Source organism: Colobus angolensis, unplaced genomic scaffold (genome assembly GCF_000951035.1).
Source record: "Colobus angolensis palliatus isolate OR3802 unplaced genomic scaffold, Cang.pa_1.0 Scaffold823, whole genome shotgun sequence".
Taxonomy (NCBI): domain Eukaryota; kingdom Metazoa; phylum Chordata; class Mammalia; order Primates; family Cercopithecidae; genus Colobus; species Colobus angolensis.
The window spans coordinates 14,297-32,886 of record NW_012122077.1 but is presented as its reverse complement, the minus strand read 5'-3'; the positions used below and the strand labels follow the sequence as shown (position 1 = coordinate 32,886).

Genomic DNA, 18,590 nt, shown 5'->3' with positions numbered 1-18,590 from the left:
TCTATTCCCCCCTTTATACAAAAGATAAAATGCTTTTTACTTTGCCTTTTTTTTTTTTTTTTTAGCTGAACAATATATCTTGAGAACTTCCCATAGGAGTATATATTTTCTTTCATCTGCTATGCTGGATTCTGCCATGTGAAAGTCTCTTTAATTTTTTGTTTGCTTATTTAAATAATTATTTGTAAATTAATTATTCTTATAATCAGAAAAGTTAAAAGTATATGTTGGAGACATGATGATAGTAGCAGATTCCACACATCTCGATATGTAGTGTGATTGTCATTATTTTGGAAATAGGCAAATATAAATAACTAAAACTGACCCTACAAGAGTCCACACAGACCAATAACCATGGAAAAATGGTGGGAAATAACAAATATCTTTCTATCATGGGCTGGCCCAGAGGAAGAACTCTTGGAGTAGTAGACTCCCCAAACAGGTCCCGTGTGCCTCCCCTCTGCCCCACCATGGTTTATGAAGGGACACCATCCTCTGCCCCTGCTCCCCATTATGTTAATCTATTTCCTAGTCACACCCTACCTTTGACCTTCTTCTCCAGCTATACGTGCTCCTAGGTCATTGCTGCTGCTTCCATGAATTTAATTATCATCCATGGGTTAGCAAGACACACATTCTTGCCTCCAGTCCAGGTGGCTTCAGCACAATCACCAAAGTGTGTGCACTGACAACCACACAGGTAGTGTCTGAGTCACCTAAGAAAAGAAACCCACTCAACCTCGCCCAAGTGAAAAATGGTGGTTATGGAAGAATGCAGGGGTGCCTTGTGGATATAAAGTGCAAGCAGTACAGCCAGGCTTTAATGGCTACAATGGCTACTCTCTCTGTCATATACATAGTCTCTGTGTCCAATTCCAGATCAACACCATTGGTGGCCCATCTTTAGCAGAGGCTGGGGAGTGAGGTCTTGTAGCACACAAGCCTCTGGGAAACATGGGTTCTCTACACAGTACTGAGAAGAAGGAACTGAGGGCATCAACAGTCCAGGGTAGATGCTCTCCCCCAGCTCTGGGGGTGTTCTGGCTGGGGAGGGTGCATCAGGAAGGTTTTCATCCTTGCTGAGTTGGCTCAGGATGTAGGGTGGGTGGGGTGAGCAACAGGGATGCTTCTCGCTCAGTCCTCAGGCTATCTGGTGGGCAGGAGGTCATCGGTGCTGTCAGTAGATTGTGAACTGTCTTGTTTGAGGAAAACTCCGGGATACCCCTTCCACTGTGGCTCATGGCCCATCTTTCCTCATCTTATATCCCCTTCAACTTTCCCCAGGACCTTGAGGTGGATCTTTTTATCCACCAGCATTCACTCCTATTATGAGATGCATTGCCCATAGCTGCCTTCCAGTATCCTGATCTCATGCCTTTCAGTAGAAGTGTGGCTGGACATCTATGCTGGCCACCCTGGCCTCAGACCACAGTGGAATCTTCCCAGCCTTTACTTCAGACCCCAACATCGTTCAGGAATGTGGGTGTGGGATGGAGAAGACTTGAATACTGTCCACATCCACATTCTAACTCATAATAAAGATGAAAGTTTAGGGAAGCTTGTGAATTCCCAAAATGTGAGGGCTGGATCTCTTTGATCATTAGGAACCACACTCTGTTGAGGGGTGTAGGATGCTCACCAGTTGCTGAATTCTATAATCAGGGATGTTTCTTGAATAAAGATTTATTTTTTAATTTTATCTTCAGATCAGGGACAGTGGCTCATGCCTGTGATCCCAGCACTTTGAGAGGCTGAAGTGGGAGGACTGCTTGATCCCAAGAGTTTGAAACCAGCTTGGGCAACACAGAAAGATCCTATCTCCACTAAAAATTAAAAAAAAAAAAAAAAAGATTAGCTGGGCATGGTGGCACATGCCTGTGGTCCCAGCTACCCAGGAAGCTGAGGTGGGAGGATCACTTGAGCCTGAGAGCCCGAGGCTACAGTGAGCTGAGATCATGCCACTGCACTCCAGTCTGGGCAACAGAATGAGATTCTGTCTGAAAAATAAAAATATAATAAAAAATATTATCTTTTAAAATTATCATACAGTAAAATCATCTTTTTATTGGCATTCACTTTATGAATTTTAACACATGTATAAGTACATGTGACCACCACCACAATCAGGTACAGAGTTCCCTTTGGGTGTCCCTACAGAACACCCAGAAAACTCGCTTGTCTGCCTCTTGTGGTCACCCCTTCCTGCTGCCCTAAGCCCTTGGAACTACTGATTTGTTCTCTGTCATTTTCATTGTGTCTGAGAGTGTTATAGAAATGGAAACATACAGTGCATAACCTTTCTTCACTTGGCATAATGCCTTTGAGATTCATCCAAGTTACAGTTTTTATGAAATAATAAACAAAGGCTTCTCATCGGTGATTTAAATTGAGATTGTAAAACATAAAATTGGGTTAGTCCTCAGGTAATGTATTAGAGAGCAGATATCAGAACTTATCAAACCTACAGTCCAGATACAAATTATGTAAAACTGATCCAGGAAAGGAGACCTAAAAATACTGTGGAGTTGAATCTTTTCCTCCAGTTCTTCACGTCTGCACTTGCTTTCCCATGATGCCCCATCCATTTGCAATTGAAATTGGAATCACAGCTTTTTAAACCACCCAGACTTTGTAATGTCAGCCAGACCCTCCCAGGCTATTGATAGACCATGACAACCAAACATGATAAAATAATATAGTGCCATCAAAGCAGGGAGAATCTTAGTGGGCATTTCCCAACATGTGGGATATGTACCACTAGTGGCTAAAAACAAATTTAGGTGGCACATGATATGGTTTTAATCATCATCTAATCACATTATTAGAAGATAATTATCTTTCCTTTTCCATTCTATTCAAGTCTTCTTATTCCATCATGGAGAAAGTCTTCATTGGGTGCTAGAATGTCGTTAACACCTTTCTTGATCTCTCTCTGGAATAGAGAAATAGGTTGCCTCATGTAGAACAAAGCATAGGCAACTGTATTGGGCTGGAATTGCACTGCATTGTTTGGTTTTCACTGCATTCGTTTTATGACTACATTCTATTTCTGGCAAGAGATGAGGAGCTTCATTTAGGATGGTGATATAAAGTTTCAATTTTAAGTAAATGTATTTGAGTAAAAGTTATGAGTGGACCTCAGTATGATGTAAAGTAAATGGAACTATTTGTAGATATGTCCAAAAAACAAATCATGAAGATGGCACACAAATGACTGAAGGATGGGAGGCAATGTGTTAGATGTTGTAAAGGACATTGATGACCCCATGATTGGGGAGATTTGTAGACAGGTTGCCCCAGAAGCAAAGCAAAGTTTGGATGGTCTCCTAGCTCTTCCACCAAAGGTTCATGCATCCAGACTCTCAATACTGAACTGAGAACCAATCCCAACAAACCTCCATTTGCATCAAAACTTTGCTTGACTTTAAAGGGAATTGTATCATCTCTGAGGCCACCTTGGCATGTATTCATTCTCCATCCCTCTCTGTCCCACCATCCCAATGTTCCTCTGTCATTCTGCAGGTGCAAAGTACTGATCAAGGGTGAATAAAAATTCTTCCCAGCTGATCTTTATGGTGCACTCCTACTCATCTCTTAGCCTCCTCCTGTTAGCAAGACCACATGCTCCAGGTTAGACTTCATCTACACCAATAGAATGAGAGAGGTACTCACCTTCTGTGCAAGCAAGCTGATCTCTAAAACAAGTGGCCGGGCGCGGTGGCTCAAGCCTGTAATCCCAGCACTTTGGGAGGCCGAGACGGGTGGATCACGAGGTGAGGAGATCGAGACCATCCTGGCTAACACGGTGAAATCCCGTCTCTACTAAAAATACAAAAACTAGCCGGGCGAGGTGGCGGGCGCCTGTGGTCCCAGCTACTTGGGAGGCTGAGGCAGGAGAATGGTGTGAACCCGGGAGGCGGAGCTTGCAGTGAGCTGAGATCCGGCCACTGCACTCCAGTCCGGGCGACAGAGCGAGACTCCGCCTCAAAAAAAATAAAATAAAATAAAATAAAATAAAACAAGAACCTGTGAGCACCTCTACCCAATTCAGGTGGCTGATGCCAAGAGAAGTGTATAGGCTCTTTGTTTGGTGTTCCAAATGTGTCATTGGGAGCTGGAGGCAGTGATCAAGTTGCAGAGAGCTTCTATCCCACAGAGAAGCATCACAAACTCAACATCCTACAGGGAGTCTGTGGGCATGTACATGAATGACAATAAAGAGAGGTGGAGATTGCTGGCTGGCTGGCTGGGGCCCAGTTCTATAACCAAATGGATTTCTCCAAGTATGGGTCATCTTAGCTTGAGATTCTTCTCTGTATTGGCCCAGTTATTAAGACCTCAGCTCCCCTCATATTGACCAAGGTCCGTGTGATGACAGTGAGTGCCTCTTGTCTTCCAAGCACAGCCATCAGCTTAGTGATTATTACACCTCCTTCAAACACAATCAGGGAAGCAGGACCCAAGATAGGAATAATAAAATCAAACACTTTCTTATCACATTGAATCACTACAACAACCTAAAAGGCAGGAACACTTCATCATATCCTCATCTTATATAGGAGAAGCCAAAACTTGGAAAGATGAAGCAATTTGCCCCACAGCCATGGCAGAAGCAGGATTAGAAGCTACTAGTACCTATTTCTAAGATCCGCCTTCCTAGAATCATAAGAGGGCAGATTGTAGGTCACATCCAGCCCACAGACATGTCCTGTTTGACCCACAAGTGTTCTATAACAGTTATGAATTAGTCAGATGTGATTATAAATTGAGAGTTCACTTTCTTTAAAATGCTATACTCAAGCTTTTCTTTAAAAAAAAAAAAAAAAGCCATAACTGGGAGATCTGGCCATGCAGAGATATCAAAAATATCATTTAGGACAGACTACTGATTGTCCTCTCTAAATGGGACAATCAACACCCTATCTAAATGGGACCAAATACCCTATTTAAACAAGATTTGTATAAATGGGACAAGTCCCCACCTATTCTTCATAACCCACAGCCAACTTCATTCATTCATTTATGTGCCCACAGAATCCCTAAGGATGTTGAGTTTGTGATGCCATCACTACTTCCACCTGCTTCTCCATGGGATAGGAGCTCTCTGCAGCTTGGCAACTGTCCCCAGCTGACGATGACATACTCAGAACAGCTCAGAGCCTCCCCATCCTTCTACATACCTCCCTTGGCACCAGCCACCTGGACAGAAGGAGGTGCTCAGAGGTTCATGTTTTAGAGACTACCTTGCTTGCACAATTGCCATTTGAATGATGACCGAATTTGAGAACCCGTAAGTGGCTCTGACATGAGTACTTCCCAGAGTCACTTCTGGTTACTTCTCTTCTTCATCCTAGGCAGGAAAGAACAACTGAATTAAGTCAAGTTCTTTCCCTCTCCATGAAATCAGTGATAGACAAACATTTGGCCAAGTTACCCAAGAGTTTCTTGTTAATGGAGAAGTTTGTGCTAGAGAAAATACAGAAAAGGGGGCCTAAAGTAGGGACTGCACCACCACAGAGCTTTGCAATGACTTAACTCATTTTTCACGGAATTAATAATTCAGATCCCACAGTGTTTCAGCTAGAAGTGGCCATAAACTTCAGAGAGTTTAACCAACCACTTCTGAAAATGGGGATTGATCCTAGGAAATGCTACCTCCACTTTAAGCCATCTCGCCTGAGCAAAATGAAAGCTGTTAGATGATTTCATGTCTTCATTAAAACCATCAAAGCAGAAACTCACTGCAAAGAGGCTGCCAAGGCAGAGAACATTTCCCCATGCTTCAGCAGCTTTGGGAAAGTCGGAGAGATTCAGATTCTGACTATCTTGCAGGAAGGTGTTATCATGTTCAATTCTGCTTAAGGGAAGCCACACGCACAAGCCCCCTAATCTGGCGGTGTCACCACAGCAGCCACCTCCCCATGCATGTTGATGAGGCTAGAACAAGAATGAGAAACAGGGTGGCTCCCATTGAGTGACACGTGCCTTTTCCGGGTTGGAGAAGGGCTAATTTAACCTTTAACGGATCTCAAGAGGCTACCTAAGAACTCTGTATTTATAAAAAGGGCCTCAAAGATCTCTAGAAATAAGGAGGAGTCTGCTATCTCCTACCTATGGGAGATGGCAGATTCCTCACTGGGAGTGGAAACTCTAAGCTACAGTAGAACATAATGTTCTTTGGTTAGTTTAGGGACATCTATAGATAGACAGGACCAGTCAAGTGAGGGGCTGTATTGGGAAGTATATTTGGTCCAGCCTCCAGCCTGTCACTTGTAAGGAAGAGCCTGAAAGATAGCAAGTCCTTAATAGGAACTTGGGCTGGGCACAGTGGCTCGCGCCTGTAATCCTAGCACTTAGGGAAGCCAAGGCAGGAGGATTGTTTGAGCCCAGGAATTGGAGACCAGACTGGGCAACATGGTGATACCCTGTCCCTAAAAAATACAAAAACTAGCCGGGCATGGTGCCTCATGCCTGTAGTTTCATACTAGGGAGGCTGAAGTGGAAGGATCGCTTGAGCCTGGAGGGTCAAGGGTGCCGTGAGTCATCATTGTGCCACTGCACTCCAGCATGGGCAACAGAGCAAGACTTTGTCTCAAAAAAAAAAAAAAAGAAATGCTATCATCATCATCCTCAGCAGCAACACTGCTACCATCATAATCACAAACGCTGTCTTTCTTGAGTCCTCTCTCCCACACTTTGCCCCATGCAATCATCAGCAAATCCTGCCACTGTCCCTTCAAAGTATATCAAGCATCTGTCCCCTCTCCCGTCTCTCTTCACACTACTGCTCGGCAACCACTTTTGCAACAGCCCCCTAACCAGTTTTCCTCCTTCCATCCTTACTCCCTTACATAGCAGCCAAAGAAATCCTTGTAGAGTGTAAGTCAGATCATATAATGCCTTCACTCAACACTACCCAATAGTCCCGCATTTGCTCAGAGTAAAAGGCAAAATTCTTGCAAAGACCTACAAGGTCCTGCACCATCTGGCCCCTGTTACCTCTCCAAGTTTATTTCCCATCCCTTGTGCACTTCTTGTGCACTCCACCCTGGACGCACTGGCCCCTAGGTTTTCCTCAATCATGCCAGCCACCCTCTGTCCTCAGGGCCTTTGCATATGTGCTGCCTCTGCTAGAACGTACTTCTCCCAGATCACAGCATGTTTTCCCTCCTCACCTCCTTCAGATTGTCGCTCAAATATTGCCTTCTTTGCTAGGTCTCCCCTACCCACCCTGTTTAAAATTGCAACACCCTCCCCAGACCAAGTACTCTCTCTCCTCCTCCCCATATTTTCTCCATGGCACTTACCACCATCTGACATAGATATGTTTGACTGACTTATTTATTAACTATCTCCTTCTCACCCCGTGGAAAGTAAGCAGCATGAAGGCAGAAATTGTTGTATGTTTTTTTCATTCCTCTCTCTCCAGTGACTATGTGGCTGGCACACAGTAGGTGCTCAATAAATACCTATTGATGACTGAGTCACCAGCATCCACATTCCACATTCTTTCAGAACCAGGTGTGGCAAGCTTAACAAAGGGGTAGACCAGTTTGTAGCTCCAGAACAGACTCATCAATTCCTAATCATCCCTCATAGCTAAGAGTATTCACTCAACGCATATTAATTGAGCACCCACTGTGTGCCAGACACCGTTCTGAGCTTCAGGGATATGGCCATGAATAAGACAGACAAGGTTCCTGGTCTCTAGGGGGAGTTTTTGGGCTAGTGGGGAAACAGTAAGTAAAAGAGAAAATGAACGCAATAATTTCAGATGGCAGTGAGAAGTAAGAAGTAAATAAAGCAAGGTGGTGAGGAAAGATAGAGAATGGAGAGGAGGTGAGCCAGCCTAGACTAGGTGGCTGAGAATGGTCTCTTTGAGGAGGTAACTGGAGCTGGGACCTGCATGATGAGAAGCAGTCAGACCTGAGATGTTCTGGGGGAAGAATGATCCCTGTAGAGGAACAGCAGATGCAAACACCCTAAAACATAGGCACCAGCTCTCTTGAAAGCCTCTTTTGTTCACCCTGGGTGGGGGCCCCTCCTCTATGACCCCACAAATGCTGCAATCTCTCTCTCTCTCTCAGTAAGTCTGACTACTGAATTTCTCTGCATCTTTATCTCTTTAAAGGAGAGATTAGTTCTCTTTCCCATCTTCATTTCTCCAGGGCTTAGCATAGTACCTGGCACAGAGCAGGTGGCCAATAAATTCATGTGGAACTCCTCCAGGAAGCTTTCCCAAATTCCCCTAAACGAATTTTCCCTCCTTTCCACGCTACTTACCATAGCTCTCCTTGTATCTCTAGTATGGTACCTATTCTCATCTGACTTGTGTGCAAACTTTCCATGGACATCTAGTAGCCTCACCAAACAGTGAAGAGCCCAGAGGCTCTGTGTTATATTCATCTCTGTGTCCTCAGCATGCTGCTCAATAAAGGTATGATGAAGAAATCAATGGCCAACAATGACAACTAACAGGTTTTTAATACCTCCCGTGTGCCACAGATGTTTCGAGCACTTTCACGTGTAATTGTTCATTGAATCCTCACAGCAACCCTATGTGGCAGTCAATATGATTAGTCCCAGTGTGCAGATGGAGGAACTGAGACCGAGAAGCCGCTGGTTGGTACACACGCAGCTTGCATGTGGTGGAGCTGAGATTCCAACACATTCCTTCTCATCTCAGAGTTCGAATTTTTCATAGCTGTGCTGAAACTGCCTTCCGTAGTAGTTTCTGCAACTTTATCTCCATTTTGAGTTCATGCTTGGAATCTGGGCTTCTCTCTCTCTCTCTCTGTCTCTCTCCAATAAGATCTGTCCTTGTATTGCTTCCGAAAAAGCCCTTGTGCCACCATGAGGCGTTGCTTCAATGCCTACTCATCTCTCCATCAGCCTCAGGGTTGATCTGGGGTTCTTTCACCCAGCAGCAAGCACTGAGGCTAGGAGGCACCCTGAGCTGGCAGAGAGCCATCTCTCCTTAATTGACCATCTGCCCTACTAAAGGCAAGTTTGAGAAGCCCTGTCTTCATAGACACCCTCTACATTGCCTCTGTTAACAATATAAAGGAAATTCCAGGGACCATTTTCTGCAGTGGGTCTTCTTTTACACAGTTAAAAGCACACAAAGACGTTGCATTGTCTTCCGCTCTTGATCCAGTGAAATTAAACTCCCTGAGAAAGCAAAATTGACATCCTACCCTGCCCTGTGTGTAAGCTTCATGTCATGGTTTTTTTTGTTTTTTGTTTTTTGTTTTTTTTTGAGAAGGAGTCTCGCTCTGTCATCCAGGTTGGAGTGCAGTGTGCTATCTCTGCTCACTGCAAGTTCTGCCTCCTGGGTTCACACCATTTTCCTGCCTTAGCCTCCCAAGTAGCTGGGACTACAGGCACCTGCCACCACGCCCGGCTAATTTTTTGTATTTTTAGTAGAGATGGGGTTTCACCGTTAACCAGGATGGTCTCAATCTCCTGACCTCGTGATTAACCTGCCTCGGCCTCCCAAAGTGCTGGGATTACAGGCATGAGCCACCACACCTGGCCCATGTCATGTTTTTATGCCTCACATCATGTTTTCCAGAATGGAAGAAAAGGTATTTTGCATCCTGAGATTTTACAAAACGGACACCCTGTCTCACATGAGCCTCGAAATTAAAATAAAGAAGAGCTTTGTGCCACTGTCTCATAAATTGCTGATTCTCTAGTGAAAACAACTTTATCTCTGACTTTTGTGACACTGATGCCTACAGATATATAACAATCTATGTAGATATGATAATCGTGGAGAATACTGCTGACTTTTCACCAGTAAGAATAATGAAGAAATCCATTGTAACTCTGTGAGTTTACATTGTTTTTTAAATGCCCACCACACCCTTGATTCAGGGAACCTGGTTCTTGGGAAGGCTACACTCCCTTGTAAATATTGCAGGTCAGACTCTCCTCTTAGTGCTCAGTTTTGTTCTGAGTTTTCTTTTGGCTCATCTCTCCCAATCACTAATACATTAAAGAAACCTGAAAAACTAGAAACAATCTCACTCTGTCACCCAGGCTGGAGTGCAGTGGTGCAATTATAGTTCATTGCAGCCTCAAACTCCTGGGCTCAAGTGATCCTCCCATGTCAGCCTCTTGGGTAGCTGGGACTACAGGTGCATGCCACCGTGCCTGGCTAATTTTTTGTTTTTTGGCTTTTTTTAGAGACGAGGTCTCCCTATATTGCCCAGGCTGGTCTCCAACTCCTGCACTGAAGCGATTACCCAGCCTCGGCCTCCAAAAGTGCTGGCATTACCACCACACCCAGCCCATCATTGGATTTACTTAAGCTGAGTTTTCAGCAAATTCCAGCAATATTTCCCATAACGTCAGTTGTGCCTCATCTTGGTAATTTTAGGTACTACACAGACCTACTAAATACCACCACATCACACAGTGAGATGTATTATCTCTCCCTCTTCACCTTCATTCCTTCTGATTACATCAAGGAGAAACATCTCACATTGGTATTGATATTTCTTTAACTGCTCTTAGCAGTGTCCCCTAGTATCCTCTTTTAAGCAAAGATGGAAAATACTGTAGGCTTGGAACATTCCAGCCACACTAGAGAACAAAAATTCAATCACACTGTTTTGTTTTCAATCTAACTTATTTTTATGATCACTTTCTAATTATGGCAAGTGTTGCTGGTTTTCCATTTAGGGTGGTTTAAAATAAAGTTGCTTTTAAACAATATTTATTTTAACTATACTTGCACAGTATGCATTAGATTTGCAAATCCACAGCATATCTTTAGAAAGATACACAAAGACAGGTACCTATGGTTGCTTCTGGGAAGAGGAACTTCTTGGTTGAAAGACGAGGTGAAAAGGAAGGGATTCATTTTCTCTGAATACCCTTTGTCACTTTTGAATTGCACAGTACAAATTTATTTTTTTCTGAGACACAGTCTTGCTCCGCTGCCCAGGCTGGGGTACAGTGGCACTATCTTGGCTCACTGCAACCTCTGCCTCCCAGGTTCAAGCAATTCTCCTTCCTCAGCCTCCCAAGTAGCTGGGACTACAGGCGTACACCACCACGCCCAGCTAATTTTTGTATTTTTAGTAGAGATGGGGTTTCACCATGTTGGCCAGGCTGGTCTCGAGCTCCTGACCTCAGGTGATCCACCCACCTCGGCCTCCCAAAGTGCTGGGATTACAGGCGTGAGCCACCACACCCAGCCGAATATCTTGTCTATTCTAAAATATATAAACTGAAGGGGAAAATGTGTTCTTTGTGATAAATTATAATTTTTAAATGGGTTATCTTAAGCAAAAAAATTAAGAAGGTCAGACGTGATGGCTGACACCTGTAATCCCAGCACTCTGGGAGGTCGAGGCAGGCAGATTGCTTGCGCCCAGGAATTTGAGACCAGCCTGGGCAACAAAACAAGACCCTGTCTCTAACAAAGGATTTTAAAAAGTAACCAGGTGTGTTGGCGCACCCTCGTAGTCCTAGCTACTTGGGAGGCTGAGGTGGGAGGATCACTTGAGCCTGGGAGGTTGAGGCTGCAGCGAGCCTTGATTGTGCCACTGCTTGAGTCTCAAAAAAAAAATTAAGAAAATAATAGCAGAGGTCGTGCTGGGCTTTGGCAAATGTCATGAAGGTGACACAATAACGTCTGAAATCTGAAAAAATTCTCCCTCCCAAATAACTCTGCCACCATTTGGAAGGCAGCGTGAGCCTCCACCCAGATAGAGCAGACACTTCTGGCTTTCTCACGTGGGGAGTGTTCATGGCGGCTGGTGGCCATGGGCACTGAGGTGGAGCCATTGTCAGCTCCTCTGATTTGAAAGCTTAGGAAGACACCCAATGGACCCATGCCCAGGAAATCCATGTGATACTTGGGCTTCAGATCACCCAAGCCCAAACCTCTGTCTCATGTGCCCTGGAAAAACATACTTAATAATAATTCCCCTGTTCCCTGTCTTCACCCTGTCCCCTTATCCCACTGAGAAAGCCGCTGGGAGCACAGCATTGAACCAACAGCCCAGCAGTGTAGCTTGACAGGCAGCAATTACCTCAGAAGCACAAGGTCATTTCCCCTCCTGGGTGGCTTTTACCCACCTTGTCAAGCTGTTTGTGAACTTCACAGTGCTTCAGCCCAGCCATGCAGCCCATTAGGAGAACAAAGTGGCAGCTGAGCCGGCCTACAGCAGCCTGGCACCGAGCCTGGCCCCGAGCCTGGCCAATGGAAAGCATTTGACAAATGAATGGATTAACCCACACCAGAGTTAGCTCCAGTGGAGACAGTGAGCCCCACAGGTTGAGGTTGTCTGCGTGACTTATGAGTTCCCTTAAGGCTGACTCACTACTCGCCAAAGCCCCACCCACCCCCATCACCTGCCCTGAGCCCTCACAGGTAGAGATGACCTCTCCTCAAGTCCTCCAGGGGATCTGATCAATAGGGAACTGTGTGCTCCCACTCCCTCCCCACCCACCCTGTCACTCAGTCATTCAGGAATGATTCATAGAGGTCTAACCAAAGAGAGGGAAGTTATTCTACAGTCCTGCACACCAGATACACAGAACATTACCAAAGCATTACCGAAGCATAAATGCAAGTAATAGCACCTGTTGGGCATTGACTCTGCTTCAAATCCATTAGGGCCCTTTGGATGTGTCCCAGATATGTGTAAGGTACAGCAAGTGCCTCTGTACAGCAGGCCATGAAGGACATGCCCACCATCACATCTTATCTCCTGTGAGTACTAGCCCCACACCTTCCCTAATTTCAGGATAGTTGCTTTCAGGGAGATGGCATGGGTAACATTCAAAAATATAAAATGAATTCAGCTCCTGGACCAATCAGAAGAGAGCCCTGCTGGCTACTGGACCAATCAGAAGAGAGCCCTGCTGGCTACAGAGGTGAGGCAGGGTCTAGTCACTGGCTCTTTGGAAGATCCAGAAAGTCCAGGTTAAGCTGGGGAAGCTGGGTCTCCCAGGCAGAGGGCATTTCGGGAATCAGTATGGAAACATCCTATATCTTCAATCTAAGACACTATCCATCATAAGACACGTGCTAATTTCGGAGATGTTAAAGATGCTTCTCAGAATCTCTCAGTGGTATCTTTACATGTTCACATCCAAAACAGCCTTAACAATGTATGTAGCTGGAAAGTACTGGGGCTGTGAGCATCTTCTCCACCTAAAATTCTCCTGTACCAAGTCATAGGGTTTGGCTGTGTCCCCACCCAAATCTCATCTTGAATTGTAGCTCCCATAATTCCCACATGTTGTGGGAGGGACCAGGTGGGAGATAATTGAATCGTGGTGGTTTCCCCCGTACTGTTCTCATGATGGTGAATAAGTCTCACGAAATCTGATGATTTTTTATGGGGTTTCCCCTTTTGCTTGGCTCTCATTTCTCTCTTGCCTGCTGCCATGTAAGACATGACTTCCACCTTCTGCCACATGATTGTGAGGCCTCCTCAACCACATGGAACTGTGAGTCCATTAAACCTCTTTTTCTTTATAAAGTACACAGTCTTGGGTATGTCTTTGTTAGCAGTGTGAAAATGGACTAATAGACCAAGGCTTTGGGGTAAGCCTGTTCTTCATTGCAACCTCTTGCCAGTCCTTCTCAGCTCCAAGGGGAAGGGAAACCAGCTCTTCAAAACACTTCCTTGAGCAATGACAGTTCTCCTTGTCCGTTTTGAATGTTCCTCCGTGCCTGACAAGAACCGTACATTTGCTGGCACTAACTATTTTATCTCCAGCATGCTACAAGGCTGACAGAGTGCTGCAAGACAAATGGGGGGGTTATGGACTCAATGGTTTCATTTAATCATGGTGTATGATGTTCGCCTGGACCAAGACAGGGAATTTCTGTGTAAAAGCCTAAGTCTGCATAGATGCTACAATTGTGCATGCAGGTTCACGTGTGTGGGTGTGCACACACATGCATCTGTGTGCACACCCAGTGAGCACAGATCAGTCTGTTTCATGTGTTGATCAATTTGTTAAAAGATGATAAAATTGTCTGCATTAACTACTTCATGCAGGAGGCCCCTTACTTTCTGCCTTTGATTTTATTTTTTTCTAAAGTTTTGCATTTCCAGAGAATTGGGCTTTGCAATTGGAATACGATTTCTTGATTAAAATGAACTGGAGATCTTATTCTGTGATTTTTTATTCTCTTTCTCACTTAGACTGTTGCCTCTGGGGCAAATATTCTGTCTTCTTTGCTTTGCGCCATCCCAAGAACATCATCGATGCTGAACAAATAAATAACCAGAGTTGTGAAGTGAAGTCTGAAATTTATAGAATAGGCTCATCTATCAAAATTTGGACACCAGAACACAGAGTCAATTATCACCTATTAACTTGCTCTTGTTGGCATTTCAATGCTTTTAGAAAAGATACACTTCCTCCATACACGTTCCCCTGCCATACCAAAACACTAGCAAAATTGAGAACACTTCAGACATAACTCAGCTTTCCCTATGACTCTAAAAACTACTACACACAGCAAAGCTTATGTCTCTTTATAAAAGATGACCCTGAAGAGTCTATTTCACATCCAAACTTTCTTAGAATGGAGGGCATCTTAAAGATAACCTTAGATTTGGAAAAGCATTTTCAGGTAGTCTTACTTGATTTTTATAAGGTTGCAAAGCATTTCAGGCATCATTCCCATTTCGCAGGTAGCAAACTGACATCTAGATATGTGAACTGACTTCCTGTTAACATGGAAGGAGGGAAGGAAAGAGAAAAGGAATGGAGGAAGGAAGGAAGAGAGGAAGGAAAGGAGGGGGAGAGGGAGGGAACAAAGAAGGAAGGAAGGGAGGGAGGGAGGGAGGGAAAGAAGGGAAGAGGGAGGGAGGGAAGGAAGGAAGGAAGTGGGGAGGGAGGGAAGGAAGGAGAAAGGGAAGGAAAGGGAAGGAATAAAGAGGAAAGTATGGAACTATCTTTATAGCAACTGATTAATTCTTCAGCCCGATTTAGTAACAGCAGCAGGGTCAGAAACTAATATTTTAAATACTAACAGAATTAATAGTGATAACAGGAGTGTTGTAGTAATTAGTAGCAATAACAGTGTAACATTACTGCCTTATCTTTATATGTCGTAGACTTTTTCAGGGCAATTTCATGTACAGTTTTGCATTTATCCTTCACAGCAAGTTTCTAGGATAGTTACTACAGGTCTCATTCTATGATGAGGAAGCTGAGACTTGGGAGAATCACCTTTCTTCAAATCATACAGCACCTAGGTGACCACCTCTGGTCTTCTGATAGTGGGTCCTGTCCTGGTTCCCTCATCAGCCTGGTGTTGCTTTGCCCACTTGTCCAAGCAGCTAGGAGATGCCACCCTGCAGCTGTTACCTCGGGGAGGAAATGTGGGTGGGGGAGAACCCAGGCCAGATACATAGTTGAGGTCAGCATCAGAGATGGCATTGCAGAAAGACAACAAATTGGAAAGAACTCACTGCAGAAGGCTGGGTTCTTTGGTAGTGGCCTGAACTGGACTGGTTCCCAAGAAGGGGATCAGGCTGAGGACAAGAAGGTGCAGACTCTGTCTCCTGGCTCTCCAAATGATGGTGTCTCTCTAGCTATATCACCTGGCCTTCAGCTTTATCTCCATTTACCCACAGAAAGAAGCCCCTTCTTTGTGTTAAGGGTAAAGCTTTTGATTTTTCCACTATCTGGATTTCAGCCTCCTGACCAGGAAGTTATCACCAGGGGCTTTGATGTGGGCAGATCGTACTAAGATCCACACTGCCTGCAACTTTGCAACACCCCCTTTGGAAAGCACAGTCCACTCCAATGGGCACAAGGGTTCTTTGGCCATGTCTGCCCAGTGAACCATGGTTTTATGATGGGAAGCTGTGAACTGACAAGGCAGTGGACAGAGAGGGGAACATCCTATCACCCACCATACGTAGCTCATGAAATTCAGGAAGAAAGTGAGAACGTGGGTTTTAAAGGATTCCAGAAATCCCCATGATTTCTGCAGTTAATGCATATGACTTGGCCGTAATAAAGAGAAATGTACATAAATGTTCTTTATATACAGAAAGATGTTCTGGAGGTTATGGAAACAGCATCCAAGTGGAGTAGTATTACCTTGTGCAGAAATGGCAATCCACAAGCTAAACACTTCACTCTAGGGGTGTGGATTTGTAACTGAAAGAAGCACAAACCACACAGCCCTTTCCTGACACTAGAGCCTCCCAGCTTTCCTGGTCAAGCAATGGGGAGAGGGCAATTAGCATCAGAACTCTAGGATAATCTTTTAGAAATATAAAGTAGGAAAAGGTGGTAGAGGGGGAAAGGAGAGAGAAGCGGAGCTGTCAGCATGCTTGATGTTAAATAAAACCTACCAAGACTCAGCTTAGAATTTTAGCAGAATCCAAATGTGCTAAAAAAAAAAAAAAAAAAAAAAAAAGGCATGGCTCCCATCTCTAAGGTTCACAGCTAAGCTGGCTTAGAATCACACATGCCAAGGTTAAAAATAAAAAGCAGCCATCCCTGAATGACAAGGGCTCCGGGATGGAAGCCTGAGGTATGCTGTTTAGTGGTGGAAGGAAGAGAGGGGAGGGAGGAGAGTCTGGGTTCAGGGTATAGGTATTTATCGGAGGGCACACTATCTGAAAGCCAGATGCTCAGAATTTTGCTGTTTTGCACTTAAAAGGCACTTCACATTGGCAAAAGGTTTCATAATGATCTTCAGATTTTCCATCGAGGAAATGCTGGCCTGCATTCGAATGTCATGGCTGACCCACTCCGGGCTCTGCTGTTCAATGTGTTTGCCTCCCCCATCCTGGGGTCTGGCTCAGACAGTGTCCACATGCACCTAGACGGGATGCCCATGAGTCATAGTTTGGAAAGCACAGCAGGCTATTGGCATTGGCACGAAGCCAGATCTGCCACTCTGTGCCACCATACCCTATTCACCAGACATAATGGTGCTGGGACCACCCACAGGCTAGTTAGCCCCTGCTTGGCTGCAATGGGGACAGACTATGTGTTGGCTTGCTAAGGACGGTGCATGACCCACTCGTTGTCCCCACGACCACAACTATTGTGGGTCAGGACTAACCTGCAAAGGTGCTAAATCAGGCCTGTGGTCCCCCTACTTTTGGTAAATCCAGGGCCTTCTAAGTCCAGTGGGGTCCTCTTTCTAATGAAGTTGTCCCTTGTCCAATATGCGTATGACCTCTACTGCCTAAAGCTGTAGATAAAAATAGCAGATTTAGCCTCAGCTACTGTGTCAGCTACCATGTTACCCCTCCCCAAAGTCATTACTATGCAGATGTTTCTAGAAAGTCTTCAAAGGGTCAGGCGAACGGTGAGAATTCTGTGACCTATGTGTTAACAGGGAGCCCAGACATTACACCCCTAAATATGGGCCGATCCTACACTTCAGCACCATACAGGGCTGGGGAGGCAGACGGGCACTGAGGAGTAGACGCTGCCACCTTACAGAAGCTTTGGTCTGTGCCTTGACACCCCCAGTGGGGATAATTCTCCTCCCTGGCATGCATGGGAAGCATAGACAGTCTATGCATGACTGGCTGCCCCTAGGACCCTTGCCAGCCTTCACCCACATGCCCACCTTCAAATTCCACATTTTGGCTGCTGGTTTAGAAGTATCACTTAACGTGAAGTGTCTTTTTTACACCTTTAAGGCACTTTAGAAAAGCCTTGGAAGGTATACAGGGCAAGAACTGTTCTCCTGCCCATTGGGATGGATAAGAAAATAGAGGCTGATAGAGTTTAAGAAACTTGCTCAAGCGTAAGTGACAGACCCAAGACTCAAATCCAGGGCTCTTTCCACTACTCCAAGACCATCTACCCAGGGCCAGATCTACTGGGGATCTCAGCCCCGGTACAGCAGCAAATACCTGGGTTTGAGATTGAGACTCCCTAAGGCATCTTTCTTACTGGAGACCTCTGGGGATGCGCTGTCATTTGACCTGAACTCTGGGGACCTTTCCCAAACAGAGCCTTGCTGCAAGGAGTCTCTGAACTGCCTTCCCTTTCTCAGGGTCCTTCAGGTGCTGGGTACCAGCAAAGACCTACAGAGGGTCAGGATGGTGTCGTGTTCAGGCATCACAGGTCCTCGCCCGTCCCTTCCTTGAGCACCCTAAGGGCTGGTCACAGAGGGAGTTAGCCCTCCAGCTGGCACTTAGGTTTGACTGGAGATAATCCTTTTCCAACGACTCCGGTGACAACAGGGAACGCCCTCTGCAGTTCCAGAAACTGCCCATCTAGATTATCACTGGGAAGTTCTGGGTAAATTCTGCTATAGTCCCCCATGGCCCGACGTGTCAGCCTGAACCCATACAACGAAACGCGTTAAAAGAAAAATAAAACACAAGAGACGGATGGCTCTCCTGATGGAAGCGACCAGAGACCCGGCGCACGGAGCTGAGCTCCTGGTCCTTACCTGTACCAATCCAGCCCGCGGCCGTAATTCCTGTCAAAGAAGTGGGGCTCCGTGCCCAAGGCCCGCACGTCCGGGTGCACGCGGATAAACTCCAGCACGGCCCGGGTGCCCCCCTTCTTCACGCCCACAATGAGGGCTTGGGGCAGCCGCTTGGTCCCCAGCTTGGGTGAGC

The 18,590-nt window shown here is 45.4% G+C and overlaps 1 protein-coding gene across 1 annotated transcript in view; it reads right to left on the bottom strand.

Moving 5' to 3' along the window:
- Nucleotides 1-18,590, bottom strand: part of HS3ST2 (heparan sulfate (glucosamine) 3-O-sulfotransferase 2) — a 107,387-nt gene that overhangs the window by 88,387 nt on the left and 410 nt on the right. Inside the window, exon 2 of the mRNA XM_011929653.1 lies at nt 18,419-18,590. Within this exon, the coding sequence (XP_011785043.1) occupies nt 18,419-18,590 (172 nt within the window). The remainder of the gene's footprint in view (nt 1-18,418) is intronic.